At 37.1% G+C, this 26,208-nt stretch overlaps 2 protein-coding genes across 2 annotated transcripts in view; both read left to right on the top strand.

Moving 5' to 3' along the window:
- The window catches only part of LOC118701843 (macrophage mannose receptor 1-like), a 32,741-nt gene extending 12,146 nt beyond the window's left edge, over positions 1-20,595 (top strand). The window contains exons 12-29 of the mRNA XM_036406773.2: positions 872-999; positions 2,256-2,343; positions 2,848-2,992; positions 5,285-5,320; positions 5,418-5,581; positions 6,106-6,173; positions 6,962-7,062; positions 7,379-7,518; positions 8,637-8,751; positions 9,413-9,594; positions 10,234-10,336; positions 11,567-11,796; positions 13,762-13,927; positions 15,242-15,388; positions 16,439-16,555; positions 17,395-17,562; positions 19,341-19,370; positions 19,765-20,595. Coding sequence (XP_036262666.1) covers positions 872-999; positions 2,256-2,343; positions 2,848-2,992; positions 5,285-5,320; positions 5,418-5,581; positions 6,106-6,173; positions 6,962-7,062; positions 7,379-7,518; positions 8,637-8,751; positions 9,413-9,594; positions 10,234-10,336; positions 11,567-11,796; positions 13,762-13,927; positions 15,242-15,388; positions 16,439-16,555; positions 17,395-17,562; positions 19,341-19,370; positions 19,765-20,006 — 2,370 coding nt within the window. The 3' untranslated portion in view covers positions 20,007-20,595. The remainder of the gene's footprint in view (positions 1-871; positions 1,000-2,255; positions 2,344-2,847; positions 2,993-5,284; positions 5,321-5,417; positions 5,582-6,105; positions 6,174-6,961; positions 7,063-7,378; positions 7,519-8,636; positions 8,752-9,412; positions 9,595-10,233; positions 10,337-11,566; positions 11,797-13,761; positions 13,928-15,241; positions 15,389-16,438; positions 16,556-17,394; positions 17,563-19,340; positions 19,371-19,764) is intronic.
- A 1,874-nt stretch (positions 20,596-22,469) lies between these two features.
- The window catches only part of LOC118701842 (macrophage mannose receptor 1-like), a 30,912-nt gene continuing 27,173 nt past the window's right edge, over positions 22,470-26,208 (top strand). The window contains 2 exon segments of the mRNA XM_054517019.1: positions 22,470-22,539; positions 24,840-25,235. Coding sequence (XP_054372994.1) covers positions 22,470-22,539; positions 24,840-25,235 — 466 coding nt within the window.

Below are 26,208 nucleotides of genomic sequence, written 5' to 3'. Positions count from 1 at the left end.
TTGATGACTCTTTCCAGCAAGTAAAACTTTTGAGCATTCTCTTGATTTAGCTAAAAATGCCTTAAAAAGCTCTTCCTTTTTGCAAAGGACAAAAGGAAAGAAAAGGCAATACAAATCAACTAAATAAATATGCAGCATTGCTTTTGCATGTCTTTAGATAAGTCTGCTCTCACTTTCTTACCTGAGAGTCTCTGCCTGTTGGGAGACCAGAGCTGATTTTATTCCTGTATTTACAGGAGTCTGAGCTTCTTTGTCACATGTAATTATGATTAAATGGTTCTGCCATTTACCAAATTGTTAATTATCGTTTCTATAAAATGTCAAGCACTTAGTCCTGTTAAACAAATCCTTAGTCCAAGAATGTATGTTCCTCTTGGCAGAAAGTGTATTTTGTATTTGCATGCTTTCACCTCAATACAAAAACCTCTTCCTCAGCTGGGGTCCACAACTTTCTGTATCCATTTTATCTTTTCCAGTCCAACTCACCGACTTACCCTTCCCCTTCCTTTTCTCAAAAATCTTCTGCTTTCTACTGCAAAAATGCCATGGTTGAGTTTTTCCATCTTTTTTTTGAACTTTTCAGTGGACAAAGTTCCAATTAAGTTACAGATTAGTTTTTTCTCTTCTGGACATTCTGATACTTTTTGTTCTCCTCAGATGCCTATACTACTTTTGCCTTATTTTAAAATAGATGATGCTAAGAAAAAATATTTACACGTTACATTTTTAATGTTTAATATTAGAGGCTTGGACAGGTGTCATATTGTCTCACTCAAGAATAAAGGTGTGCTAAAATGATGCCGATTTTAATTACAAATATTTTATAAGCTTCACAAATTTACTATTTTATTTTACTTTTTGTTCTCAATAGTTTTTTGTGAGAGAGGGAAACCAAAAGAAGTCTTGGTTTGAAGCTGAAGAATTCTGTAGAGAAATAGGTGGAAATCTGGTCACAATCAATACAAGAGAAGATCAAATTTTATTATGGCAATTAGCTTCGTGAGTACTTGCATAAGGATTCTTTTTTATGTTCCTGCTATGGTAAATAAAAATTACTTAAAACATATCTGGAGCTGAACAAGTAAGTGAATAAAAATAACCAAATTTAAATTACATTGATACAAAATTTCAGCATCCTGTAACATTGCTTTAAAAAAAATCTTGGGTATTTCAGAGGCTTAATATTTTGGTAATTTTCATCAAAGGTTTTAGAAAGGCTGTTTTCCAGATCTTATAAATTTCTTATATGTTAGTCCTCTTTCTAAAGGGAGAAAATAAAACATTCAGCTCTGACTGGCATTTGTAGCTGTCTGCAATTCTTCTTTGACCAACTTATTCAAAAAATCCCTTGAGTTACTCTGTAATGTATACCAAAATTCAAGGACTTAATGTGGTTTTTTTTTCTGACTATAAGAATCCTGAAATCAAAGAGTAATTCATTTCAGTAAACCTTTGGTAGCATTGTAGATGCCATGCCTTGCTCATGACGTATAAACTGTGACATTATTTTCCCCTCAAATTAGACCAATATTCTGATTGTATTTCATAAGGTCAAGACAGGTCAATGACACATAATATACAGCTTTTAACCAAAACTGTTTCACATAGTGTAGAATTGGGTTTTACTTTCTGAAACAGATTTAAAATTTTCCTATTGAGAAGTTTTTGTGATCTTACCCTTAATTTTTAAATATATTTCGGTATTGTGATCACCTGAATGTGGTTTTATTTGTCTGTTAAGTCTCTGCTTTAGAGTATAAAATATTTGTGGAAGGAAATCTTTGTGTTATGCAGTGACTGAAATAGTAATTTTATTTAGTCCATAGGCATGACAAGATAAAGAGCATGAAATATTAACTAAACTACTTAGAAAGAGCTAAGAAGAAAATTAAACCAGTTGAAAATCAATCCTCACTATCCTTATTAGTTAAATAAACATCTATTTATGCTTTGCTTTTGCTAAAGTCTCTGTCTTTCACCTCATACTACAACCAAGATCTGTGCTACATCCACAGGGATGGGAACCTGAGCTGGCTCTGGGCCACATCACTTTAACTTATTTTTAAATAAGAGAAGTCTTAGCCCCACACAGAGCACTATCACCTCCCTGATAGAGTGCAGGGAGTGAGCTTGGCTTTGGGCCACAGCTCTCAGTTCAGGTGTGACAGAAAGCAGGATACTTCTGCGCTTTTTAGGATTTATATCCCAGCCTTTCTTTCTATGCTTATATATCTATATTGTATGAATTATTTTAGGGACAAAGGACTCAACACTCAGGCTTTCTGGATTGGTTTGTTTCTCTTAAATCCTGATGAAGGATTTTCCTGGATTGATGGCTCCCCTGTGAGTATTCATTTGCTGGATATTAATTGACTTTCTGTCTTTTAGAAAATAGAATATATACTGAGTAGCTGCAGTGCACTGTCTTAACACGGCATTGCCTGTTTTTCACCCCTGGTACCATGTTATATCCCACCTTTGACAGTCTGTGCCCTTAGATCTTTACAGCCTCCCAAAATGGGCACTGCTGTGTGGCAGTTCAGGGAAGTCCAGTTGCAAACTTTCACAAAACAAGATAAATGTGGCTCCCTCTGTCCATCAGTTTTTCTTTTATCAAACACATGGTTTTCTATACCATGTAGTCCCTTCACCTTCTTCAGGGGGTGGTGGGGAAAGTAACCTGACCAGCATAACCTTCACAGCTCCCTCAGGTCTGTTTGAACTCCTAGTGATCCTATAAAAAAGGTACTTGAGATGATGAGATACTGAAATTGTGTCACAATTGCAATCTCAATAACTTCTATTCAGCTCAAATCACTCAGTAACTGATATGTATTTCCAACACAGGTAATTTATGAGAACTGGGAGGAAGATGAACCCAACAACTACAAAGAACTTGAACATTGTGTTATGTTTAATAGATCACCCCAAATGCGCTGGAACGACTTGCGCTGTGAACATTTACTTAATTGGATTTGTGAAACAAAAGAAGGTATTATTACTTCCCCATTTAATTGGAGCAATAAACACAAGCTTAAAAAGCAAATTTTATGGATTTAAACAAATTGAAAGGAAGAAAGACACTGGGAATTGTTCATTTTAAAACTAGTTGCAGTGAAGGCAATACATAAAGCAGGCAGAATGAATTGAAATATTTCTCTTGTCCTTGGGTTCAGGAAGTTAGAGTGACCCTATTACTTCATCTCTAGTTTTGTCTCTTTCTAGAATGGCTTCAATAAATTTGTGAAGCAAAGGTACTTATTCCCTTTCCTGTTATTACTTCCTCTATTTCTATCTATCTGCTTCAGTCTTCCCTGGGATAGCTGCAGATGCAGGACACAGAGTTCTCTCTAGGGACTTGAAAAAAGCTTTGCTTCCCACTGTGAAACAACTCATGAGAACCAAGGAGGGGATAAGAACCAGCAACTCTGAAAACTCAATCTGATCAAAAGTGGAGGTTGGTATAACCTTGATGGACTCCTGCATCCACCAGCCTTGCCTGGAAGGCAGGGCCCCAGTGCCAAAACTCCCCCACCTGGTGCCAGGCCCACAAAATGGACCTGACAGATGTTGGGGTGCCCCCCAGCAGGAGATAGGAATGGGGTCTGCGTGGCCTGAAGAGATCAAGTGACAGCTGACAATGAAAGAACTTGTTTTGCTTGCTCAGTTTTACTTCTACATCCCTGCTTCCTGGTTGTAAACTGAGTATTTGTATGCATCTCCATGGAGAAGGAGATTTTTAAAACCTTCTTGAAACAACAAGAAAGTTGGATACACACAGGGAACTACTGGGAGGCACAATAGGAAGGCGGAGGGATAAACAATTACATAGAAACACTGAGTGTGTCTAATATTTGATGACTCTGCCAACAAAACCCTTGAAGGGTGAATAAGGCACCATGGTAACATTGAAAAATTGCTTAACCAAAAAGGAAGAATCACTGTTCCCTTTTGGTAAATTAGTCACACAAGTGCACCATCCAAGCCCTGATTTCTGCATACCAGCTCAAAGCAGCACATCCTGTGCAGCCCTTTCTGGCACACTGAGCATGCTGCTTTGTATGGATGTGTCCCTCTGCTCTTGGTGAGATTACTCAGAAGGAGCTCAGAAACCACGACACAAAGACTCTGATCAGTTTATCCTGATCTTAGATGACCTTTCAAAAGCAAGAAAAAAAAATCAAGAAATTCGTCTTGTAATTGTGAATCTAGATTATGTGATGAGCAGCAAGAGAGAAGACATGCTCAGATGTGAATTCCCTCATGTGCACTCAAGACACCTATTTACAAAAGATATTCCAGCTTTCCAAAAACAATGAATGTTACAGTTATGTTAGGATTAAACAATAAAAGCAAAATGACCAGAAGTATATAAATTAATAATGAAGACATTGAGATAATTTTAGTTCTATTTTTCACTAATTAATTAACAAGTAAGTGTTTAAATGATCCCAAAATAATTTTACTTGATTTTTCTTTTTTATGGTTCTTGTTTATTTCTCATCAAACTATTTCTATTTCTATAATAATGTGTTTTTGTCCATCAAACCACAGAAGAAATGTGAGAATCAGTAGTCCAGAGGTACAAAATAACAGGCATTCATATGAAAGCAGAGTTTCCTTTGAGAGGCTATAGCTGGCTCTGGGAATACAGCTAATTTGCTTCCTCCTGATTCAATTTGTAATCAGATACTTGAGCTTGATGTCTATTGGCTCTCCAGGACTCTTAAAAACAGACTGTCCTAGTAAAAGCCAAGTCATCAGGAAAGGAAGAATTCATTGACACACTGGAAGTTACATCTGACTTTAGCAATAAACCAGCATTTCATTTTCAGTACTTGTAGTCTATTACCATCTCAGTAAGCTTTAGAATTTACTATATTGGATTATTTTGTTTGGCTCTAATCCCAATAATATTTTAAAAAAAAGTAATCATAGAGTATCAAGTGAAAATGCTAAAACAAATTTTCAAAGTAATTTTTGTTTAATCCTTCACAAATTTACTGTGAAATATGTATTTTTTGACACAGTGCTTTTGGATGTACATTACTGTAATGTACATATTTTTCACTAGCTAAATATTTCTAAATTATACACTTACTTTAATATGGCAGAATGTGCTCTAAATTCTTGAAAATGCATTATCTGATTCATAGTTTGCTTGGTGGGTTTGGCTTTTTCCCATCTATTTTGCAAAGCATGCAAAACTACTTAAAGCAAACATCTCTGATTTTCTTTTTTTTTTAATTTGGGATGTTGCTTATGAAAATCTCCTATTTTACAGGTACATTGATAAAGCCTGAAGCAAACTACAAGCTTGGTAGGTTTTTTTCCTCTTTCACAAAGATTATTGTATAGTTTTCAGACTTTGTACAGACCAGATAGGAAAGCATTATATATGATTCTTTATCTTTCAGACTATCAGCTCACCAGTGATGGATGGATTATATATGAAAATAAGCAGTACTATTTCAGCAAAGAACATGTCCATATGGAAGAAGCACGGAGAATTTGTCAGAAGAATTTTGCTGATCTTATTGTCATTGAGAAAGAAAGCAAAAGGCGATTTCTGTGGCACTATGTAAGCAGAAAGCCTATTAATTGTATATATAATTCAATATATATATTGAAGTTTGAAGCACAGCAGGTGATAAAATACAGGGAACATACTAAATATTTAGCAAGGCTGGAATCCTGAGCTATTGTCCTACATTACTTATTTATAGAGCAATAGATTTGTTCAGACCTGTAAAATTACTATTGTTTTTAATAGGTAGAGGAAAATGCACATATTAAAGAGGTATGAAAATATTAAAGGTGCAACAAAGGATAGTTCAGGCCCAGGTTGCTTATATTTTCTCATATATGTAGTGTTCAGCACAGTGATAGCTGCTTTCCTGTCCAGTGTGTTCCTCACTCCAGGATGTTCCACATATCTCTGTTGCCTGCTTGAAACCTAAGTCTGAACCTACCATTTGCTTATGTGAGGCTCAAATTAAAAAAAAAAAGGAAAAATAAATCACAGGTATGATTAATCGCCTTTCAGATTTTTACTTGACATTGAGGAGCAATTTAGTGCTTAACTATTAATTATTTCTATTTTAGATTTACACAAAACACAGAGGAAAATCATTTTTCATTGGCTTAGTTGTCAGCTTTGATCAGAGATTCAGGTGAGTAAAGAAGAACTGCTAATGGACAAAAAATGATGGTAATTTCATCTTCAGGAAACATTTCTGGGTGCTTTCATCTTGTAAGTTAAAAACTGTTGTACAACTGACTTCTGGATAGTTTTAAGGAGATGTCTCAGATCCAAAGTATTGCATTCTTCTGTATTTAAGCAGAGAAATGCATTTTCCTTCCAAACTTGGGAGAGCAAACTCAACAAAAATTCATGGCTAAGATCCAGCTCACTTAATGCTTTACACTGCAAGAACTGCAACCCTGCATAAGTAGGGAGGACAAGCAGCTAATTTTAAGATGTTATTTACCTGACCCACACTTGACATCAACCTAAGGGTGAGATTCACCCTGACCAGATCTCGAATGGCTACAGAGAAAGCCTGGGAAGTTTTGATAAAACATATATGTAAGGGTTAAATCAAATTATTCCTACATGGTTCAAGTTACGTGAGCTGGAAGCAAGAAGCGTAAGCAGCATCTACTCCAACAGCTTTCTGAAATTTCTGGCAGGAAACTTGTTTTAACAATCCATTTGTAGAAGACTTGCAGGAGGACACCTTTCTGGGATGTGAAGGATGTCCATCCATGCCTTGAATGTGGTAGTACTAAACAGATGAGAGGCAGCAGTAGGGCTGTGGCTATGTCCCCCCAGGATATGTAGAGCTTTTGCCCTCTGGTCACTGCTAATACCTTGCTTAGCCCCGTGCCCAAACAGACCTTGTGAGTAACTGACTGCTGAGATGTCTGCTGGCAGCCGCTGTCCCCTTGTCTCTTCCAGATGGCTGGATGACAGCCCAGTGAATTATGTTGCCTGGGCTCCAAATGAACCCAATTTTGCAAACAATGATGAAAACTGTGTGATAATGTCAGAAGATTTCGGTGAGTAAAATAGCAACAAGAAATATTTGGGTAAAATTTAGCATCAAAATCCAAAATGTTTGGTACATACTTAAATTTGAGGCTACCCCACAGAGAGGTAGTTATACTGACATTTTTTCATAACACACTCAAGTTTGAAACTGTGTCATGACTTAGAAAAAAAACATATTACAGAGGAAGGGGGAGTGTATTTGGGTAAACATGTTTCATTTGTGCTTTATGAATGCCATCTGAGCCTGACTGCTGTAGTGGTTACACAAGAGTTTCTCTCTATTCTGCAATTGTTAAACAATTATCTGTATTCCATTTCTTTCAGGCTTATGGAAAGACATAAGTTGTGCTGTGAAAAATGCCTTTATCTGTGAAAGGCAAAATTCAACTTACTCAGGATTTGCTCCTCCTGTACTTCCACATCTGGGAGGATGTCCTGAAACTTGGCTTTTGTTTAAAAATAAGGTACAGAAATAAATATCAGACATATTTAGCAAATTTGTTCTAGGTGAAGAAAACAACTATCCCTTTTATCTCATGAAATAAATTCTCTCTCTTTAAACACCAATTTACTAAGAAGTATGCTAGTTAGCAGTGCACTGCATTTTCAGGTTGGCAAATTTGTAACTAAATATTAAAAAAGAGGTGATTTGAATGTTTGAAATAAATGACCAGGTGCCTTTAGCTATAGCTACTTTTCTAGTTTCTAGATACTTCTGCTTATTTTAGGCATTTTTACTGCATGGAAATCCTGATCCATTATCCTTATCTGTAAATGTAACCCTGTTTTTCTGAGTAACAAAGATGAAAAAATGAAAGGTCACACTTTTCACAAGTAATTGGCCATCACAGCAACTCATCCTAAGCTGAGTAACACAAAAAGCAATAAATGTCAAATCAAATATAAAAGACAAGCAAGCATCGCTTTCTGCTAAGTTAAGCAAAAAAACCTGAACATACGAACTTTTCAAAAACCCAAAAAGCAAACAGAGGAAACCCAAAAGTCAATTCCACAATGCAATCAATAGGAAAAGTTTTTATGCATTCAAAAAAAAAAAAAAAAGGGCATGAGGAGGGAGGAGCCATGTCTTCTGTCCCTCAGAAGATAGACAAAAAATATTTTACACTGGTAGTCAGGGAAAACACCCTTCAGAAGGGCACTTCTTCCTGACGCTGTTCCACTCATGTGAGTTCTCACATGAGCTGAGGTTTTAGCACTCCATCTGTGGTATATAATTGAAAAATCTTGACCCGAGAAATTACTACCTGCTCCAAATTAGGTTCACAATCAGGAAATAGTTCCAGTCCCTCAAAAATTCTACTTTTCAGTAATTTAATTCCTCAAAAGCTTTTGGTGGTTGTCTGTTCTTTCCCAGCAGTGACCCCAAACGATGGTAAGTGCTGTGCACATATCACTGGGATTGGCTGGGTCTCCTTCCTGCTGGCTGACAATATTTGTGTTCCAGCAGATCCCCCATGTGCAGCTCTCTGCATGGAGGGACTAGCACGGAATTAATCCAAACCAATGTTCTTAATATTCTTCGACACCCAGAAGTCTGTCTAATCCTTTATTCTCTCCACAGTGTTATAAAATATTTGGATCCAAAGAAGAAGAGAAACTAACTTGGCACTCAGCAAGAAGTGTTTGTAGAGAATTAGGGGGAAATTTGGCCTCTATACACAATAACCAAGTGCAAGGTATGACACGTGAGCCTTACAGCACTGCGTATGAAGCCACATATTTCACCATCTAACAATGAGCCTGAACCTGCCTCTAGACCTAAATAACCTGTGAAGAAAGACCTGGAGGTGTTTGATCCAGAGGGAAGACTGGAGTGAGATATTATGACATTTCCCAAGTTTTGGCAAATGTCATCTGTGGAAGGAATAGAATAATCTATTGCCCATGGTCAGGGAAGATGGGATAAATTATAATAGTTTATAGTCATGAAATGCTCACAGATATTCAAGTTAGACAGTAAACAGACATCCATCAGAAATTACATATCTGCAGTTGATGCTACCTTGGGAAAGAAAATCCTTTTGAAGTCACTTCTGGCTGTGATTTCTATAATGTTTCCAAGAAGCCTAAATAATTTTAATAATTTTTCTCAAAAAATGTTTTCCTTTTTTCCCCCCTCTTTTTTTCCCTGAAATCAAACTGCTTCAGTTTGATTACCCATTGTAATTTTTTTCTTTTACCATTCACTCATAGCCTAATAACACTGAGGTTGGTATTTCCAATATACTTAGAAAATGAATGCTTGTTGTTTTATTCATAATTTGATTTACATGGAATTTGAAAAAAAGGAAACTCTTCAGGTACTTTTTTTTTATTTTTAAATCTATTTTCTATCAGCTTTCCTCACCTTCCACCTAAAGGATGTTGCCAGTGAAACATGGATTGGGCTGAATGACATTAACAGTGAGAGTACATATCTCTGGACAGACGGAAGCATTTTTGACTATTCAAATTGGGCCCCAGGATTCCCATTCAGAGATAATTTCATGGTGGTTGACTGGAAGTATATTACAATAGAGGTAAACAAATAAATCAGAAAATGCATAACATAAATGACATAATGTTTGAGTATACCAGCCTGACTTCTGTCTCAGCAAAGATCTGATCCTTAATGGCTTAAAGCAGAAGTGAATGGAAATTTCAAAGATCAAATTTTTAAAGCTTTAATCAGAAATTAATAGGCCTGTTTAGTATCTAGGCCTTATCTCCTTTGTCAAAGTCTAGAAATGCAGAAAAGGAATCTTTACTGCTAGAATTAATTACACTTTTTATAATTATTGTATTTTAGTGAAAATATTCAGTGTTACTAGTTGTGCTTTTTATTCTGGTTTATTGTTTTTCCTTGTATGATGCAAATCCAAATGAAACTCCAACAAATTCAGTACCAATTGCAATTAACTCCATAGTAAAAACAGCTTCAATACATTGCAAGGAATTTTAATTAATGGATAAAAGTTCTTGCAGCAATCTGCCAATGAAAGTACATTTGCTCAAGATATATAATAGAATACATTTAATTTCCAACAAGCAATGCATTAAAAGAACCAGAAAACTAGAAGACAAAGCTATTAAATTTTTCTCCTCACACCTATTTCTATTATTTTGCCGGAAATTTTGCATTTTATCATCAACAATTCTATTTTTCATTTTTTCCCCAGACTGATTGTATTGCAATGACAAGAAGATCTGTAGATGATGCAGGATTATGGGAAAATACTGACTGCCAGCATAATAAAAGCTATATTTGCCAGATGGACAGCGGTAAGTTTTATTTTCCACTTTTTTTTTTCTTTTGTTGCAAAACATTTACTGAACAATGCAACCATTACAACTCAGAGAAGCTGACCTCACCTACCCTGCAGACACCCACACTTAAATCATGTGCCTGGCACGCAGATGCTTTGAAGACAGGATTCACCTTCTTGATCATAAGAAAAATGCCCAAACCAGGTTCCTAGAAGGTCTCTGCCTTCAAAATGCCTGTTTTCTCTATTAACAGAAATGTGTAACCATCTGTGCTTTACCCAACTATCACAGAGACCTGAATGCAATTATTTTGCAAATACAATACAAAAAGACAAACCCCTCAGTGACCTCCGGCTGGGCGTCAACCGGGGCCAATTAAACTGATTGGTTTGCTCATCAGTCTCTAGCAAGGCCTTCATAGCACAAGAACAGCAGTACTCAGAAGGGCAAAAGTTCCAGTTTTCTTCATGGGGCCTTAGGGTGGGAGACACATCCGGAGCACAGCTGCACTGCAGAGTCTGCAGGAACAAAAACAGGGAACTGCTGAGCAGAAAGGCAAAATAGAGGAAGAAGCCACAGCTGGGTCAGATGATTCACAGCTCTGTCCCATGCAAGTGCAGAAAGCTGCATGAGGATGGCACCAGCAAAAGAAATTGCCCGGGCATCCTCATCAATGACTGAATACAAAGTTTGTATCTTTTCTTCTGCCCCCATCACTACCTCTAGGCCCTTGCCTTCTACTTCTGCATATATAATTATAGGTACAAATACAGTTTCCTTTTTGACTTCATCCTACAAGGGAAGGATGTAGCAGCATGGTCATAAAATTTCTTTAGAAAGAAATTATTTTGAGACTGAGGTGGTGTGAAGATTTTCGTCCTGTCATCATGCCTGGTAAAAACTTCACCTGCACTGTGGTGGAGGGACATGGAGAGCTTTGGGAGGAGGATCATGGTGGAATTAGTATTGGCATAATTTAATCTGGACAGTCTTTGTCTATAGATACACACAGCTCATGCTCTGCCTCTCTCTAATCCTTGAATGTGTTTTTACACCATAGTTTAAAATAATTCCAAACGCCATTAAAATAAATCTCTTTGGCTTTATGTAAGAAATGCTGTTACTTGATGCTTGTGCTGCCATGTTATATTCATCTGTTACTTAAAAGTAATACTGCTATCCAGCAGCTAGTAAATTTTCACTGTTTTCTCCTCTTCCTTTCAAATTTGTACCTCTTTCCTACAGAGCCTGAACTGTTTCACCCCACAAGTGCTCCAGATTTCGATTTTGTCCACTATGGTAACAGCAGCTATTTAATCATTCCTTCTAAAATGAATTGGGAAGAAGCAAGAAAAGCATGCAAGGAGAAATCTTCAGAGCTTGCCAGCATTTTTGATTATTACAGTAATATATTCTTGCTGCTGCAGGCAGTGCAGTATGGAGAGCCCTTATGGATTGGGCTCAACAGCAATGCGGTAAGATTAAATTAATAGTTGAGAAAGTTAAATGCTGCTACTATTAGCAGGAAATTTATAGCATGAACAGATTTAGGAACCTAGGAATGGTGGACAGTCTCACATCTTTTAACTTCATTGATCTTAAATCATTAGACTCCATTTTAAGCAATGGAGAAGGATGAGAACCTTTGGTGGTGATGGACGCTCTTTACTAGTTCTACGTGAATCTTGGAAACTTAGGTAAAAACATTTGGTAAACTTTCAGATGGCCATTTTTAGGAGTGGTGACCCCTACCCAAAGAGTTCAAGATGGTCAGAAGAGCTAGTGCCTCATGATCATTGGCAGCTGTAACTTTTCCATTACGTTTTGGTTCAAGAGGATTCATAGGTCAAACCACACACCTTTGAGCACACACTCTTGGTTATACCTGCTGGTCCCAAAGCTTAAAATCAGTAAAAGCTATACTGCACCAGATGTAGTGAATACTGAGATCCAGGCCCACTTCTTTGTAAGGCAACACTCAAGTGACAATCACTCTTATTAGCTCTGTGACTGAGTGAAAAATTGAACTTCAGCTTCCTCACTGAATATGCAGTTGCTAAATGCACTAAATTATCATGTTTCTATTTCATTGTTCTTTGATCTGACTAAACCGCCTTGATAATAAAAATTAGTTTCTTCATCAATAATAGTCATCTTAACTATTCATTGTTTTTACTAATTGCGATTCCACACTGATATATAACACTGCAAAACATGTCTGAAATTCAGTATCCCTAGGGATAGTTATAATAAATATTGTGTAAAAATAGCATTTCCACTTATATGATGCAGCAACACTCTGATAAAGCCCCTCAGAAGGCTGAAAAAATTGTCTGATAAAATGAACTTGTTCCTGAACAGTACATATTTCCACAGTTCTAACAGTGTCATCTCTTCCTCCATCAGAAAAAAAATGCTCACATAAGTGATGGGAAGTCACCAACCTTAAAAGAAATCCTTCCACTAGCAAAAGTCCACAGGGCATCTCTACCCAAACCAAAATAGTAGTGTTTAAGTCCACTTGACATGAAAGTTGGTTGTTTTTAGTCATAGCAATATGATTTAGAAAGCAGCTAAAATCTCATTTTGGTTAAGCTTGAATTACCAGACAGTCCCCTGGTATTTATAAACAAGCCATCCTTGATCTTGCAGAGTCAAGCTTTGTGGTTCCTCCTTTTCCCCAGGCAGTGAGTGACCTTGCCCTGATGATGCCAAGCTCAGTATGACCTTGTGCACCTGGCATCCCTCTTGACACAGCTAGACACTGCAGTGAGATCACATCTTATCCCCCTCTTTTTATTGCCAGCAATATATTGTCTGTGTCTTTTCACTTTTCCTTGTAATTCTTCTGAATCTTCGTGGAAAGGAAAAAAGGGGAGGAGGAAGAAAGACTAAACAAAGACTCAAGAATTCCTGCTTGACATATTTCTCTTTTGCTTCTCACAAAGTAATAATTTTCTCTAGTTCCTCATAGTGATGGCTGCAGTTTACTCCTGAATGTTTCTCCTCAAAACTGCTGGAGCTTAGAATCCTGGTCTGATAGCCAACTCTGAGATCCATTTCCACCTGAGCTTTCCACTGGTTTCATGTTCTTGGTCTTCCTGCTTCTTCATGGTCTTCCTGCTTTTCCTGGAGATCTGACTCTTCTGGGATGGTGATTCCACCTTACAATATTGTCTGACAAGGGACTGAGTCCCCAGGGAGCATTATTTAGCCTTTGAAACACTTCCATGGGCTGTTCCAGCACGGGAGCCATCCTGCTGTGTCTGGTTTTTATGTTGCTGAGTCCTGATTCAACCAGTATTTTAACAGTACTAGGACAGATACACAAACTGAGCTGCCTGTATCACTTTGAAAATGTGCTTCTGTATGACTGCATTTAGGTGAAACAGCAGACAAGAGTTTACAAAAGTTAGGTCAAGTGTCTGTTTCAATTTCAGAATTATGGATATTATAGATGGACCAATAAAAGGAAAGTAAGCTTTTCTAAGTGGGACTATGGAGAACCAAAACAGAAAACAGCCTGTGTCTATCTATCACTCTCTGGGAAATGGAAAACAGCACGTTGTAATGAGAAACATCTTTCTGTCTGCCAAAAATCTAAGGGTAAGCAATGGCAATGACTTTTGGTTTTATGGCAGAAACCTTGCTTTATCTGCTTTGCCTGAATTAGAAATTTCTAAGTATATATCAAGAATAATAAGGCTGGGTATGTATGGTCAATACATTTATTTTGCATGAAAATGTGTTATTTTGATGGAGTTGGCATTCACCAGCCAAGATCTTGCCATTTTACTGGACTGGAGGGATAGCTGCCATGGGGGCAGGCAGACAGATCATAGAGGTTGTGGGAACATCAGGCATCTCACATTGAGTCTAGAATGTAAAGTGTTTTGCTGACAGAGGTTTTATGGGAAGGTCAGTAATCAGTGAATTCCACTGAGAATAAAATGAATTTCATTTCTTCAATATAAACACATCATTCCTACAATGGTTGTTACTTCATTGCTATTGGATTCCAAAAACTGGATATAGGAGAAAGAGTTGTATCTGATTAGAAAGGGTCTGTAATTGGCCCTAAAATAAGTTCATACTTCATAGGGTTTGTATGGGAAGAATACTACACAATAAAACTACAGGAAAACCTCAGGATGGGACTGGGTTTTTGCTTTCTCATTTGTATTAGAATAACATCTGTTAGCTCTAGTGACACACACTTAATGGAAACTCAGTTTATTTGGGGAGTTTTGGGTTTGTTTTTGTTTTGGGTTGGGGATTTTGTGGGTTTTTTAATTAGTTGGTTGTTTTTTCTTTTCTTTTCTGGGCCCAGCTTTGAACTTCGAAGCTGTTAATTTGCAACTTTTGTTTTAAAACCACAAGTACTAAGTGACAATGTTGCCTCTTCTTTTCATAATGTCATTGCTTGTAGGAAAATGAGGGGTTACTACATAAATTATCAATGAGCCTCAGATTACTCTATGCTTTGTCAGATAAAAAGATGTTCAGAAATTTGGATTGTTCTCTTGAGGAAAATATTAAATGGGGCACTTCTATTATATGATACTTCATTTTAAATAAAACTTACTTAAACTTTTTGAGAGTTTGGGAGTTTTCTAGGGATTATAACAAAACAAATGAGAAACAAAATTCTTGAACACTCAAGTATCCTTGAAACAGTCCAAGTTTGATTTAGTTAGTAACAGAGAAGAGCACAGATTCACACTGAGTCATCCTCTCACAGCTGACCAGTCCTGATCCTCATTATCACTCTTGACTTAGACACTGATAATTCTAGCTCTGCGTGCCAAAAAATACTTTAAACTCTTTTAAGATAAGGTGGTTTTAATGTTTGATTTCATATATGAAGAACTGCAATCCTTACTGAATGAAAAAGCATTTCTAATATCTCATTTCTTCTAGATGTAGTTCCTTCTGATCCCCCCCAGGATATTGGACAATGTCCTGAATCTGATCACATATCTTGGATTCCTTTCCGAAGCCACTGCTATAACTTCAATGCCAATGAAATGAGCTGGGCTCAGTCTGTGACTCAGTGCATTCAATCAGGTAATTATTATTTGTACGACATTAAAAAGAAGTCTTGAAAAAATCTTGAAAAGTAATAATGCAAAATCTACAAATATTAAAAATAAGGAATAAATGTCTCATTTATTTTTTACTGTTATGTGCTTTTCAATTATGTTGTGTTTAAGCTGATTTCCTTGTTCTATTTTTCCAGCTGTGCTTGTTTCTTGTTATAATTCTTCATTCACAAAAATCTCTCTCTTTAGTAAAATCTTGAATTTTACGTGATTTGAAAAAACTCACTTCTTTCTGGATTTATCCTTTCTTTTCCATATCTTTCTCTACACAATAGGCAAAGTAAATATCATAATAACAGTCACTCATTTTAAACATGGGCTGTGTGATCTGAAAGGGGTTGATCCAAAAGGGGTTGAATGTGCTGCCTGGTAGCCCCTGCTCTATCAGCAAGGCTCCCTGGCAGAGTGCAGAGCCTGGGGAGGGAAAATGCTTCCCTCCTTCTCCTTGCAGGCATCTGTTCCTGGCCAAGACCAGGAGCAGTACCTTGGAACTCTTTCACCTTTGCTGCTGAGTCATCAGCTATCTCGTGCATGTCTCAGGAGGCCAGGAAAGAGAAAATACATGGATCCTTTGTTTCATCCCTTTTTAGATCCTCTTAGCCCTCTTACACTACCACCACTGCCACAAAAATTAATACACTGGTTTGAACTGCAGATTTGTTTGTTGCACAGCATTTCATGCTACGTATTACTCTGTCAAACCGTGAAGAACAAATGAATAATCACTCATAATTCCTATGAACAGTAACATCCAGTCACTTGAAAACATAGTGCACCTTGCCTGGTGTTTAAAAGTCATCATCTTCTCCATCTTCTCTGTGTGTCTTTCACTTAGATAAGATCTCTCACTGTCTGTGCTGCTCCCCTACAGCTGGACACTGCCTTGTGGTCTCTATTTAAATCCTTCTTTACTCCCTACCAGTGGGAGAGATTTTTTTATTAATCTTAACCTGTCTCAAAATCTGTAACTATGTTGGGGATATCTGAAATCATCTTCTACTGGCTTTTTTTATAGGTGGTATGTTGGCTTCTGTAGAAGATCTGTATGAATCAAACTTTTTAATAGAACATGCAGATTTATATGCAAGCAAGACAAGTGGCTTCTGGATAGGAATATACAGAAATGTAAATGGTAACTGTTTTAAGTTCTATAAATAAACATAAACAGACTTTATTAAATGGAAAAAATATTAATAAAATTAATAGGTTTTAAACAACCAAATGAAGTAGAGTTGGAGTTCAGACCTGAGTTCTCTCAGAGGTTGTCTCCTATTCCTGGTCTCTGAGAAAGCTTTTCCTATTGGGGAAAAAGTCCTGACTGGCTCTCATCTTCTCTTGGCTGGGGAAGACCTGTGGGAGTCCAGCCAGAGCCCACAGCATCAAGATCCTCTGTGACTCTATAGGGAGAAAATTAGGCTGCTTGCTAAAGCATGCAGTAGAAAATATGCATGTGGAAGAAAACACTGTTATCAGACTACAAGCAGTCAGAAAGGGTTTTATTTTAGATTATTTTAAGCCCATTGAAGCATGAAATTTTTTTTTAGAGTTTATAAAAAAAGTTTTAACTTTAACTAAAAGTATGATTAGCATTACAGTAAAAACTGCTTGATTTTCACTGAGTGCTGATGAAATAATAATTGAGAATTTTTTTATAAAAATTCTGAATTTAATTTTTTCAATTTGAAATTTTAATATCCTAGACGAACATATGGAGAAATATAAATTATAACTGTGGTATTATTATAACTGATAAATCTGCAAATCATTATTTGAAAAAAAGCTATTATATTGTTTTTGAGACAAGAATCAAATGGGATAAAATGCATCAAAAAAAACCAACTACGGATGGAATTTCTGAAGAAAGCAGTATTGCTTTATAGGCTGAAGAAAGTAATATTATGGCAATATCCAGTAAGATGAAGACCTTACCTGTGGATCTAGTAGTATTGATATTAACATTTGCCACATCAGGGCAGCTGCTTTGGCAAGACAACAGTGCCTTAGACTTTGTCAACTGGGCTGAGGGGCAGCCCTCGGGGGACGAGCTGGCTTTCTGTGTGGAGCTGTCTGCAGCCACGGGCTACTGGAGTGTCCTGCCCTGCTCTTCCCAAAAGGGCTTTATTTGTAAGAAACCAAAGAGTAAGTGACTTCTTTAATATTCACTCTTTCCATTTATAGTTTTATTTCAGTAGTCATAGCACGATATGAGTGTTGCAAAGGACTGACACATTTTTCAATGTTCAGACAAAAATAATACCAAGTGTATTGTTTTTTGTTAGCCCTGTTTATGATTTCTTGCTTCATAACCTCAGATTTTCTTACTCTGTATTTTCTTACATAATATTTCCTGAAAAAATCCAAATTTCTTTATTTTTTTGTTCTCCAACATAAACACATTTTTTTCTACTGAAATTCCTATTTTCTTTCTATGCAACAAGAGTGGCATCAATAATTTGCTATCCTTCCTCTTGCTATGCCATGATACATGCTGTTCCAGCAAGAGATGGATGAAGCAATTCTATTTAAATAGGAGCAGAAGTGCAATCCAGAGAGCATATAGTGACCTTTGAAAAGAGTAGAAGTGTTTTGGTTAGCTTTTTTTTTTTTTTTAATATTGTATTTCTGTATAACTGAGCACCATCTGCTTTAGTCAGGAAGTAGAAATATCAGAATATTGTGAGCCAAGCAAGCATGTGGTATTTTGGAGTTTAACTGTTAATTCTGCGGAAAAGTCCAATTTCCTGCCCTGTTTCACAACCCCAAGGTTCAGGATGTTTCTGAGGTTCAGTCCTTTCCCCCTCCAAAGCAAACCTGCAGCTGGTGGGGGAAGCAGCAATCACAGCACTGTTCAGGGCATGCTCTTGAAAGGAAAAATCTGCTTTTAGGACAATGTCTAGTTTTCTTTGCAGGCAACAGACACTACTGAATGTCAGCTCTTTGCTGCCAGACATCAGAAAGCAGAAACTCACTATCACCACACACTTTGTCTGATGGGTTTCACTGTGAGTGGCCCTGATGCACAATGCCAGGGTACAGAGGGCATTTATTCCCTGACACCAGCTTCCCCAGCAGAACGGTGTTAATTCCATTTCAGCCAGCTCTGTGCCCTTTCGAGAGACAAATTCAACAGCTGCTTCTCCTTCGTGCTCACAAACACACAGAGCCCAATGCATTGCCCTGGCTCTGCTGCAGCAGCCCAGCTCCTGGAGCATCCCTGGGCTCCCGCTGCCCACGGGGAGAGCCGTGGCCATCATCCAGCACCATACAGCAGCTCCCAGCATCATCCAGCATCACCCAGCATCATCCAGCAGCTCCCAGCAGCTCCCAGCATCATCCAGCATCACCCAGCATCATCCAGCAGCTCCCAGCAGCTCCCAGCCAGCTGGCCGGGAAAAGCCTTGCAGACGGCGCCCTCTGTGCACAGCCAGGAAAAGCTGCACTAGAAAGCTTGAGTTTATACGTGTAATTATAGATGCAAGTAAATTATGGTAAATTAAGACCTGCTGCGTCTCAAAAGAGTTGTGTGTGATACAGGAAAGCTCAACTGTCCTCAGCAGTCAATCAGGTTTTCCCAGACTCCACAAGAAACAGACCCGGGGGAAAGGGCAAGGTTAATTAATCAGGGAGAAGAGTCCTCTTGAAACAGTCAGGACCCACTACTACTTAGCTTGGAGATATTCTGGTTATTACAAAAGAAGCAAGAAGGGGGATTGAATATGCAAAACACTGCAGTTTTATTGAAGGGAATATGGGATTAAAAATCTCTTGTGCCTTTTCAGCTCTCCTAATTTAGCAGATGTGTTTCCAGAAGTGATGATGATGTGCAGGTTACCAGACCTTTTGCTAATATCAAACTGTCAGGAAGAAAATGCGACCTTTCTAGATTTTGACTAAACATTTGTCTTTTTCTTTGACAGCTATTCTTAAAGCAGCTGGAGATGTGGAAGGTAGGATTTTTTTCCCTTCCAATTAATTTCAAAGATATGCACTTAAATTTAATACTATTTATTTAGTTTTATATATATATTTCTTTTTTTTTTTTAGTATGAGCTATATTTACTTAGTTTCCATTGAATTCTTTCCCAGCCTAATTTATCAGTAGCCACAAGACCCTTAGGGAACCCCAAAATAATCAAATTACTCGTCAAATTGATCACCCCCTGTCTGATCCTCCTTTTGTAAGATCCTCCTTTTGGTAATATCTATGAGGAAGCCTGACACAGAGAAATTATAATAGATTTTCCACCTGGTAATTAAGGAAGAAATTATCATTTTCAATAGTCTTATGTTTATTTGTGGCTACAGATCATTCATTTCTATTTACTTTTTATTTATTTACAGATGCCAAAAAGAACAAAGCCAGGGGTCACCTGAATATGTGGATCCTACTTACTCTGGTCCTCATAATTTTATTGGGGGTGGGCTTCATGATTTATTTCTTGTTCAAAAGCAAAATTGGAAGTGGAACTGGAAGAGAGGTGGAGCGAAGCAGCAGGCAGCTGGAATACACCCGTGCCCTAAGTGCAGGGGACAATGGAAATGATGCTACCAGCAACAAAGAAAATGAGCACAGTGTTGTCTGATGGGATAACACAGCCAAACTCAATGGTTAAGCTGAAAAAAATATAGCTGAACAAAAGGAAACCTTAGTGTCTCTTAGGTGCACATAACTTTTACTATGAAGTAAAATTGGCAATTATTTCTTTGGTAAAGATTAGGAACTATTGCTGTATGCTCCTCAATAAATACTCTCAGGTATTTATTGACTTAGAACTGTGCAAAATGGCTAATCAAGCAAGTAAGGACAATAACAGAACTAGTGGGAATTTAGATTTAAAAGTTATGGGTTACTTATTCAGGAATTTGTGACAGCATCACATACAGAGTCAAAACTAACACTGAGCACTCTTTGCAGAGCACTCAGCCCTAGTTCCTGCACTTTGAGAGTATCTCATCTTACTGTTCTGAAGCATGCACACTGTTACTTAAGGGATGTTTGGAATAAACAGAGATTTACATGTATTGTTTGTCCCCATTGCTGCCCTTGTCTTAGACCCTTAACACAAATTTCTTCCTTGTGATGGTATTATAAATGAGATGCAAATAATTGTCCTTCATTCATGGCTTCAACTTGAATTTTGCAAAACAAATAAATCTTTACATACAGTCTTATTCTATGACTTTGAATGTTTTTTATCAATTATGAACATGAGACTATATCAATAAACAATCTATATATTACACAATAACATTTCAGTGTTTAATTAGCATGTGGAGATGATACATGATTTGTTGATACAATGAGTCTTCTTCTTTAAAAAAGAGGCTGACAGGAGGAGACACAGAAATGTGAACAAGGCATATGACTAAAAAATCCATAAATAAACTATAAAATAAAGTAGTTGCCAAATAAATTCTGAAATAATGCATTCCTGGTTTTATTCCACTTGATCACTCATTTTAGGATAGCTTTGCTTACTATCCTCCACTTCCCTGATAAATGGATTGACAACTGGGCACTGTGTCCATGATTCAAGGCCAGCAAAAAGGGCACGAAACAGTGCCTTGCTAGTGAAATGTTTTAGATTTACTGAGGTGTTTAAGTTTTTCTAGGAATTCTCTGTTGTCTATGGCATTCTGAAGAAAAAAAAAGATCTCAAGGATCTCTGGGAATGCAAACCTTTAGAAAGTGCATAAGAACTGCAGAGGAGATGTTACATTGGATTGACAATTTATAGATATGTCAATTAAACAAAACATATTGCAGAGGATAAGGAATAAAGGCCATTTTTCATTTTTTACTCAAACTACTTTTAATGACAGTCCTCTTGGTCTTCTTTTCTCCCTGTCATGTAAGTTACAAATAATACACTTTTTAATTTTTTTTTAAATAGAGAACTGGATTCTGTGCTATTTGATGGCTGATAAAGGCAAAGTAAATGAAAATAATAAACAGCTGAAAAAATCCAACATAATATCATTATTTAAATGTTTTATATTTTTTATTGATAAAACAACTCCAAAGACTATATTGTGTGAATGAGTTTCTTCTATATTATTAAGTGATGCTTTGCTCTTGCAGAAAATACTGTGAGATTTGTCTTCATAATAAAGCCAAGAAAAATGAGAGAAAATGTGAAGGGCAATTTCAGTTGAATTTTTTTTCCCCCTTTTTTTCAAAATTACTAAGAGATTGTACATCATAGCTGTAGTTCATTTCCACTTAATAAATGCCTGAAGCTCACTTGTAAAATTTGAAACTATTCCTCTATTCTTGTCTCATTTATGCTTGGTACAAAGAAAGAATAAAGTAATAAAGTTCATTTGTACTTTATGAAGGAAATAATTTTGAAAGGCAGTTTTTTTCCAAAATCACAGAAAGATTTTTAAAGATTTGGCTAATTTCTTTTGGTTCTTCCAAGATAAATTCGCATGAAATAACAGCACACTAGTTCTACTAGCAGATACACCAGATAGATAAAGGCAGGTGTATGCATTTTGTCAAGTCACTGAGCAAAATTAAATTGTCCTGTGGGAGTTAATTTTTCATACTGAAATATTCAATATTGCTCACTGCAGTAAATTAAATCAACATATCTTTTGCAGCAGTGAAGACCTTTCTGGCTAAGAAATTTGCATATATTTTTCTCTAAGTTTCTCAGGTACATATATCTGACATTTAAGATACATCCATTTAAAGTGCACTCCCTGCTTCTTTGTCTTTGAGGGTCAGAAAGTTACAATTCCAGCCCAGAACCAAGAACGTTCAAAACAACTCAGTGGTATGATCTTGAACTGTTCAAACTTTGCCACTTGCATTTGAATAGATGGAAACTTCACTTTCAGATGCAAAGTTTGAATTTTGTAATTATTTATAGATTTCAAAATACCACATGTGACAGGATATTTCCTTATTTAGAGCCCAGAGTTTTCTTTTCCAGCTAAAAATCTCCGAAACCGAGAAGGAGCCAGCACCAGCTGATTCTTTAAGGACCTCTACTGCAGCAATTAATTTCATCTCATGTCTTTGTGAATAAGAAGACAGAATGAAAAACTTGACCTTTTCTACAGTTTTAGTTTTCCTCTCATTTGTTCATACCGCTTTTCCGACACTCGGTGAGTCTATATTTTACTATCCCCTGCAAAAGTGGATGTGAAAGTGGGCATCTTTGTTGTCTTGCTGGTTTCTCAGAATCTTTAAGAGTTTCACATAGATTTACTACTCTACATTTCATATTTCTGCTAATGGGAGTGGTCCACAGAAGTTTCCACAAAACAGATACAGAGATGTTGATTTACTTTTAAAGAGAGGAGAATATTCAAAATGGGGTAAAGCTGGGAATCAGAAGTCAGGACTGAGTCACATCTGTGAATAAAGATTGCCTTTTGGGTACAACTTATTTATTGGTTGTGTTTGCTACTATAAAGTAGATGGACTTCACAGTGTTTCCCATAGTCTTTGTCTATATGTGTGACTGACTTACAAAAAAATGAAAAGCATAAAGGAATTAAATAGGGTGTTGCATAAAGGAATTAAATAGGGTGTTGCACTAGGAGATAGTGGATCTCCTAGCCTTAGTATGAGATTGTGTGGGATGAGGTGGAACTTGTGGATTGATGTAAGGTGTAGCAATGCAGCTGAGAAGAAACCAGTAAAAGAAAATTGGAAATATTTGAGAGTCAAGAACAGCTCTGGAATAACTACTACAGCAATAAGAGTAAAGATGAGAGGGATACTTAAGGCTCTGAAGTTGGCCAAAGACAGACCACAGCCCCTTTTTAAGTATGCTGATAATTTTCAAAGATGTGTTTACTTTATCCATCAGTTCATTTGATTTGTGGAGTGGGATATATATCACAGCTTCCAAAAGCAGACACTGTTCCATGTGAGCTGTGACAGCATTACCTTGTGCAAAAAGGGGGTCTCCCACCTGCTCTGTGAGCTGGGAACCCGACTCAACAGCAGAAACCTCACAGTTTCCAGTAAGAACTCCTATTATTAGATCAAAAATTCAATGAGGGACAAAGGTATTTATGGGACTACACTAAGAACTTATTTACTGAGCAGTAAGAAATTAAAGACTTGAAAATATTTAAAACTTTTTGCCTAAATGGACAAGGAAAGAAGAAACTAAGTCTCAGCTTTAAATTTAGATTTGCAGAAGTGAAACTCCTATATATTACTGAGCTGGTTGAAGTAATACAGGGACGTTCTGGAAGAGCTCAAGAACTATTCTTTCTGTCATACCCTTCCAGAATTTCCCAGAGACTTTCTCCTCTGTTCACTACCCAACATTGGCTTGCCCTAACATCCTACACTTGTCCTAAAAATTTAGTTTTGTGTGTGGAGGGGAATCTCACTGCCTCTTGTGAGCTATTCTCTCAGATGGACATGGCAGTGATGCTGCATCTCTGTTTCCAGGTGTGAATTTGAGGCACAGAGGGCTGAAGGGCAAAACCTTTCCCTCCAGTTCTATAGGTCCTAGAATACCTTGTAGTCCAAATTTCAATCCCTCATGACCCAAAGCCAGTGAGAGCTGCATGCTACCTGACATTTTTAGGATCATGCAGCTGTTTGCCCAGGAGGGTTTGCTTTGTGTGCCACAGCAGAGCTGCAGTTGTGGACAGCCCTTCCCAGCAGGGTTTACTAATCTCAATGGATTACATCATCAGGCTGCCTGTAACCCTTTGGGAGTGTAAACTATCTTGTGTGGCACTCACAATGCACAGGCCCACACCTATAGTATCTATACAGTATCTATATCTATATCAGTGTTTGTTCTTGTGACAATGCTTGTGATTTATTGTGCAAATTGTGTTGACTTCTTTGATAGATGTGCTAAGGAAAGGATAGTGGATCAAGGCAAGGTAACAAGTCACTATTACATAATTTTTAATTCCAAAAAAATCTCCAAACCATAACAGAAGATGTAAATTCCAGAAGGAGCAAGAGTCACAGAAGGCTCACTCACTAATTCCATTAGGCACAAATGGGACCCCTTGGAGATGTATATCACAGGAGCTAAATCTATAATGCATGAAAGTGATGGCCAACTTCCAAATTTGCAGTAAAGGTCTCTTTTGTAAGTCTTGAACAAAATGTGCATTTCAGAAGAAGATAAAATTCCATTTTTATAATCACATATTTGAAGCTGTCTTAATGTAGTTTTTGTGTTCCTATTCCCCCGTATTGTGTTCCCATGTATTTACTGAGCTGTACTTACTTTTCTTTCTCAGAATGAAACGTGTCTTGAAAATCCCATCTGATCCTTGTAAAAATTTGCATCCTCCTGACATGAGTCAGAATAGAATCATAGCATAGATCAACATAGAATAAGCAGCACATTTTTCTCCTCACAAGCTCCCTTTACCATGTGCTCACCCTAACCAGTTATTCTGAATGCTTTGTTTTACAGACAAGGAAGTATTCTTAATATTCAATGAGGATACTAAATTCTGTTTAATTGCTCAGAGTCCTGAGGCAGTCACAACAGCTGCTTGCAAGAAAAGCAGTGACTTACAAAAATTCAGGTGGGTCTCTGATCATCAGTTAATGAGCATGGCATTTGCACAATGCTTGGGAGTGCCCAACAAGAGAAACCAGGCAAAAATTTCTCTGTACCCATGCAACAAGAAAAGTGAATTCCAGAAATGGGAATGCAGAAATGCAGCCTTGGCACTCCAAGGGGAAGATTTATTTCTCAGTGCTGGCAAAAAAAGAGAAAATATTGTGCTGAAAACAAGATCAGAGGCAAAGGATAAATGGAAGATCTATGGAACCATGGATAATTTGTGCTCTCAAAGCTATGAAGGTAAAGTTTAAAGGTTATTTTTGGTGGTTTATTGAATCTACGTGTTTGCCATCAAGATAGGGTCTTTTATTTTCTGCCCTTCTTAGCCTATTACCAGCTTTTCCACCTGAAGCAATGGTGGGATAGAGAATGATTTGTTAATTTATTCAGGCCTGTATCACTCCATCCTAGAGAAAAATAGCTGCTTAGGTTCAGACAGAATACAGTATGTGCAAATAATGTGCATATTTTTGTTCTTTACTTTTAAAGCAAATGTGGATGTAGATCTTTTTTAAATTGTTAGTGTTAATCACTCTTCCCAGTGGTGCCTAGCAATAACACAATGGGCAGAAACTGAAGCACACAAAGTTCTGCTTGAACAAGAGGAAGAACTTCTTTTACCAAGCACTGGAACAGATTGTCCAGAGATGTTGTGGTTTCCCTCACCAGAGATATCCAACAGCCATCTGCACACCATGCTGGGCCATGTGCTCTGGGATGGCCCTGCTTGAGCTGGGGGCTTGGACATGATAGCCCTCTGTGATCCCTTCCAACCTGAACCTGATTCTATGATTCTGTGACTTTGCAATGAAAGCACTTTATTTAGCTGCATACTATTACTACCAAGATTGTATTAGTATAATTGGATGAAAGGGAAAAAATCTCTACATTTAATACATCAATATTAAATGTAAGGAAGTAATTCCATGCATAGTACCTTCAGTTGCCCTATGAGATTTCAGATGCCAAAAAATCCCACAGCATTAAGCCCCATGAAGTGGAAGTTAAGGCACATGATAAAAAGATAACATTATTTTTAGAAAATTATATATGAGATAAATACATATATATTATATTATTATATTATTATATTGTTACATATAATATATAATATATATTATATTAATATATACTATATTATATTATATATGAGATAAAAATCACTGCAGCTCTTTCAATAGTTGTCTACAGCATGAAACTGCTCAATCTCTAG

The sequence above is a fragment of the Molothrus ater genome, chromosome 1 (assembly GCF_012460135.2).
Source record: "Molothrus ater isolate BHLD 08-10-18 breed brown headed cowbird chromosome 1, BPBGC_Mater_1.1, whole genome shotgun sequence".
NCBI classification, from domain to species: Eukaryota; Metazoa; Chordata; class Aves; order Passeriformes; family Icteridae; genus Molothrus; species Molothrus ater.
The sequence above is the reverse complement of the archived record's forward strand: the minus strand, read 5'-3'. Positions and strand labels throughout refer to the sequence as shown.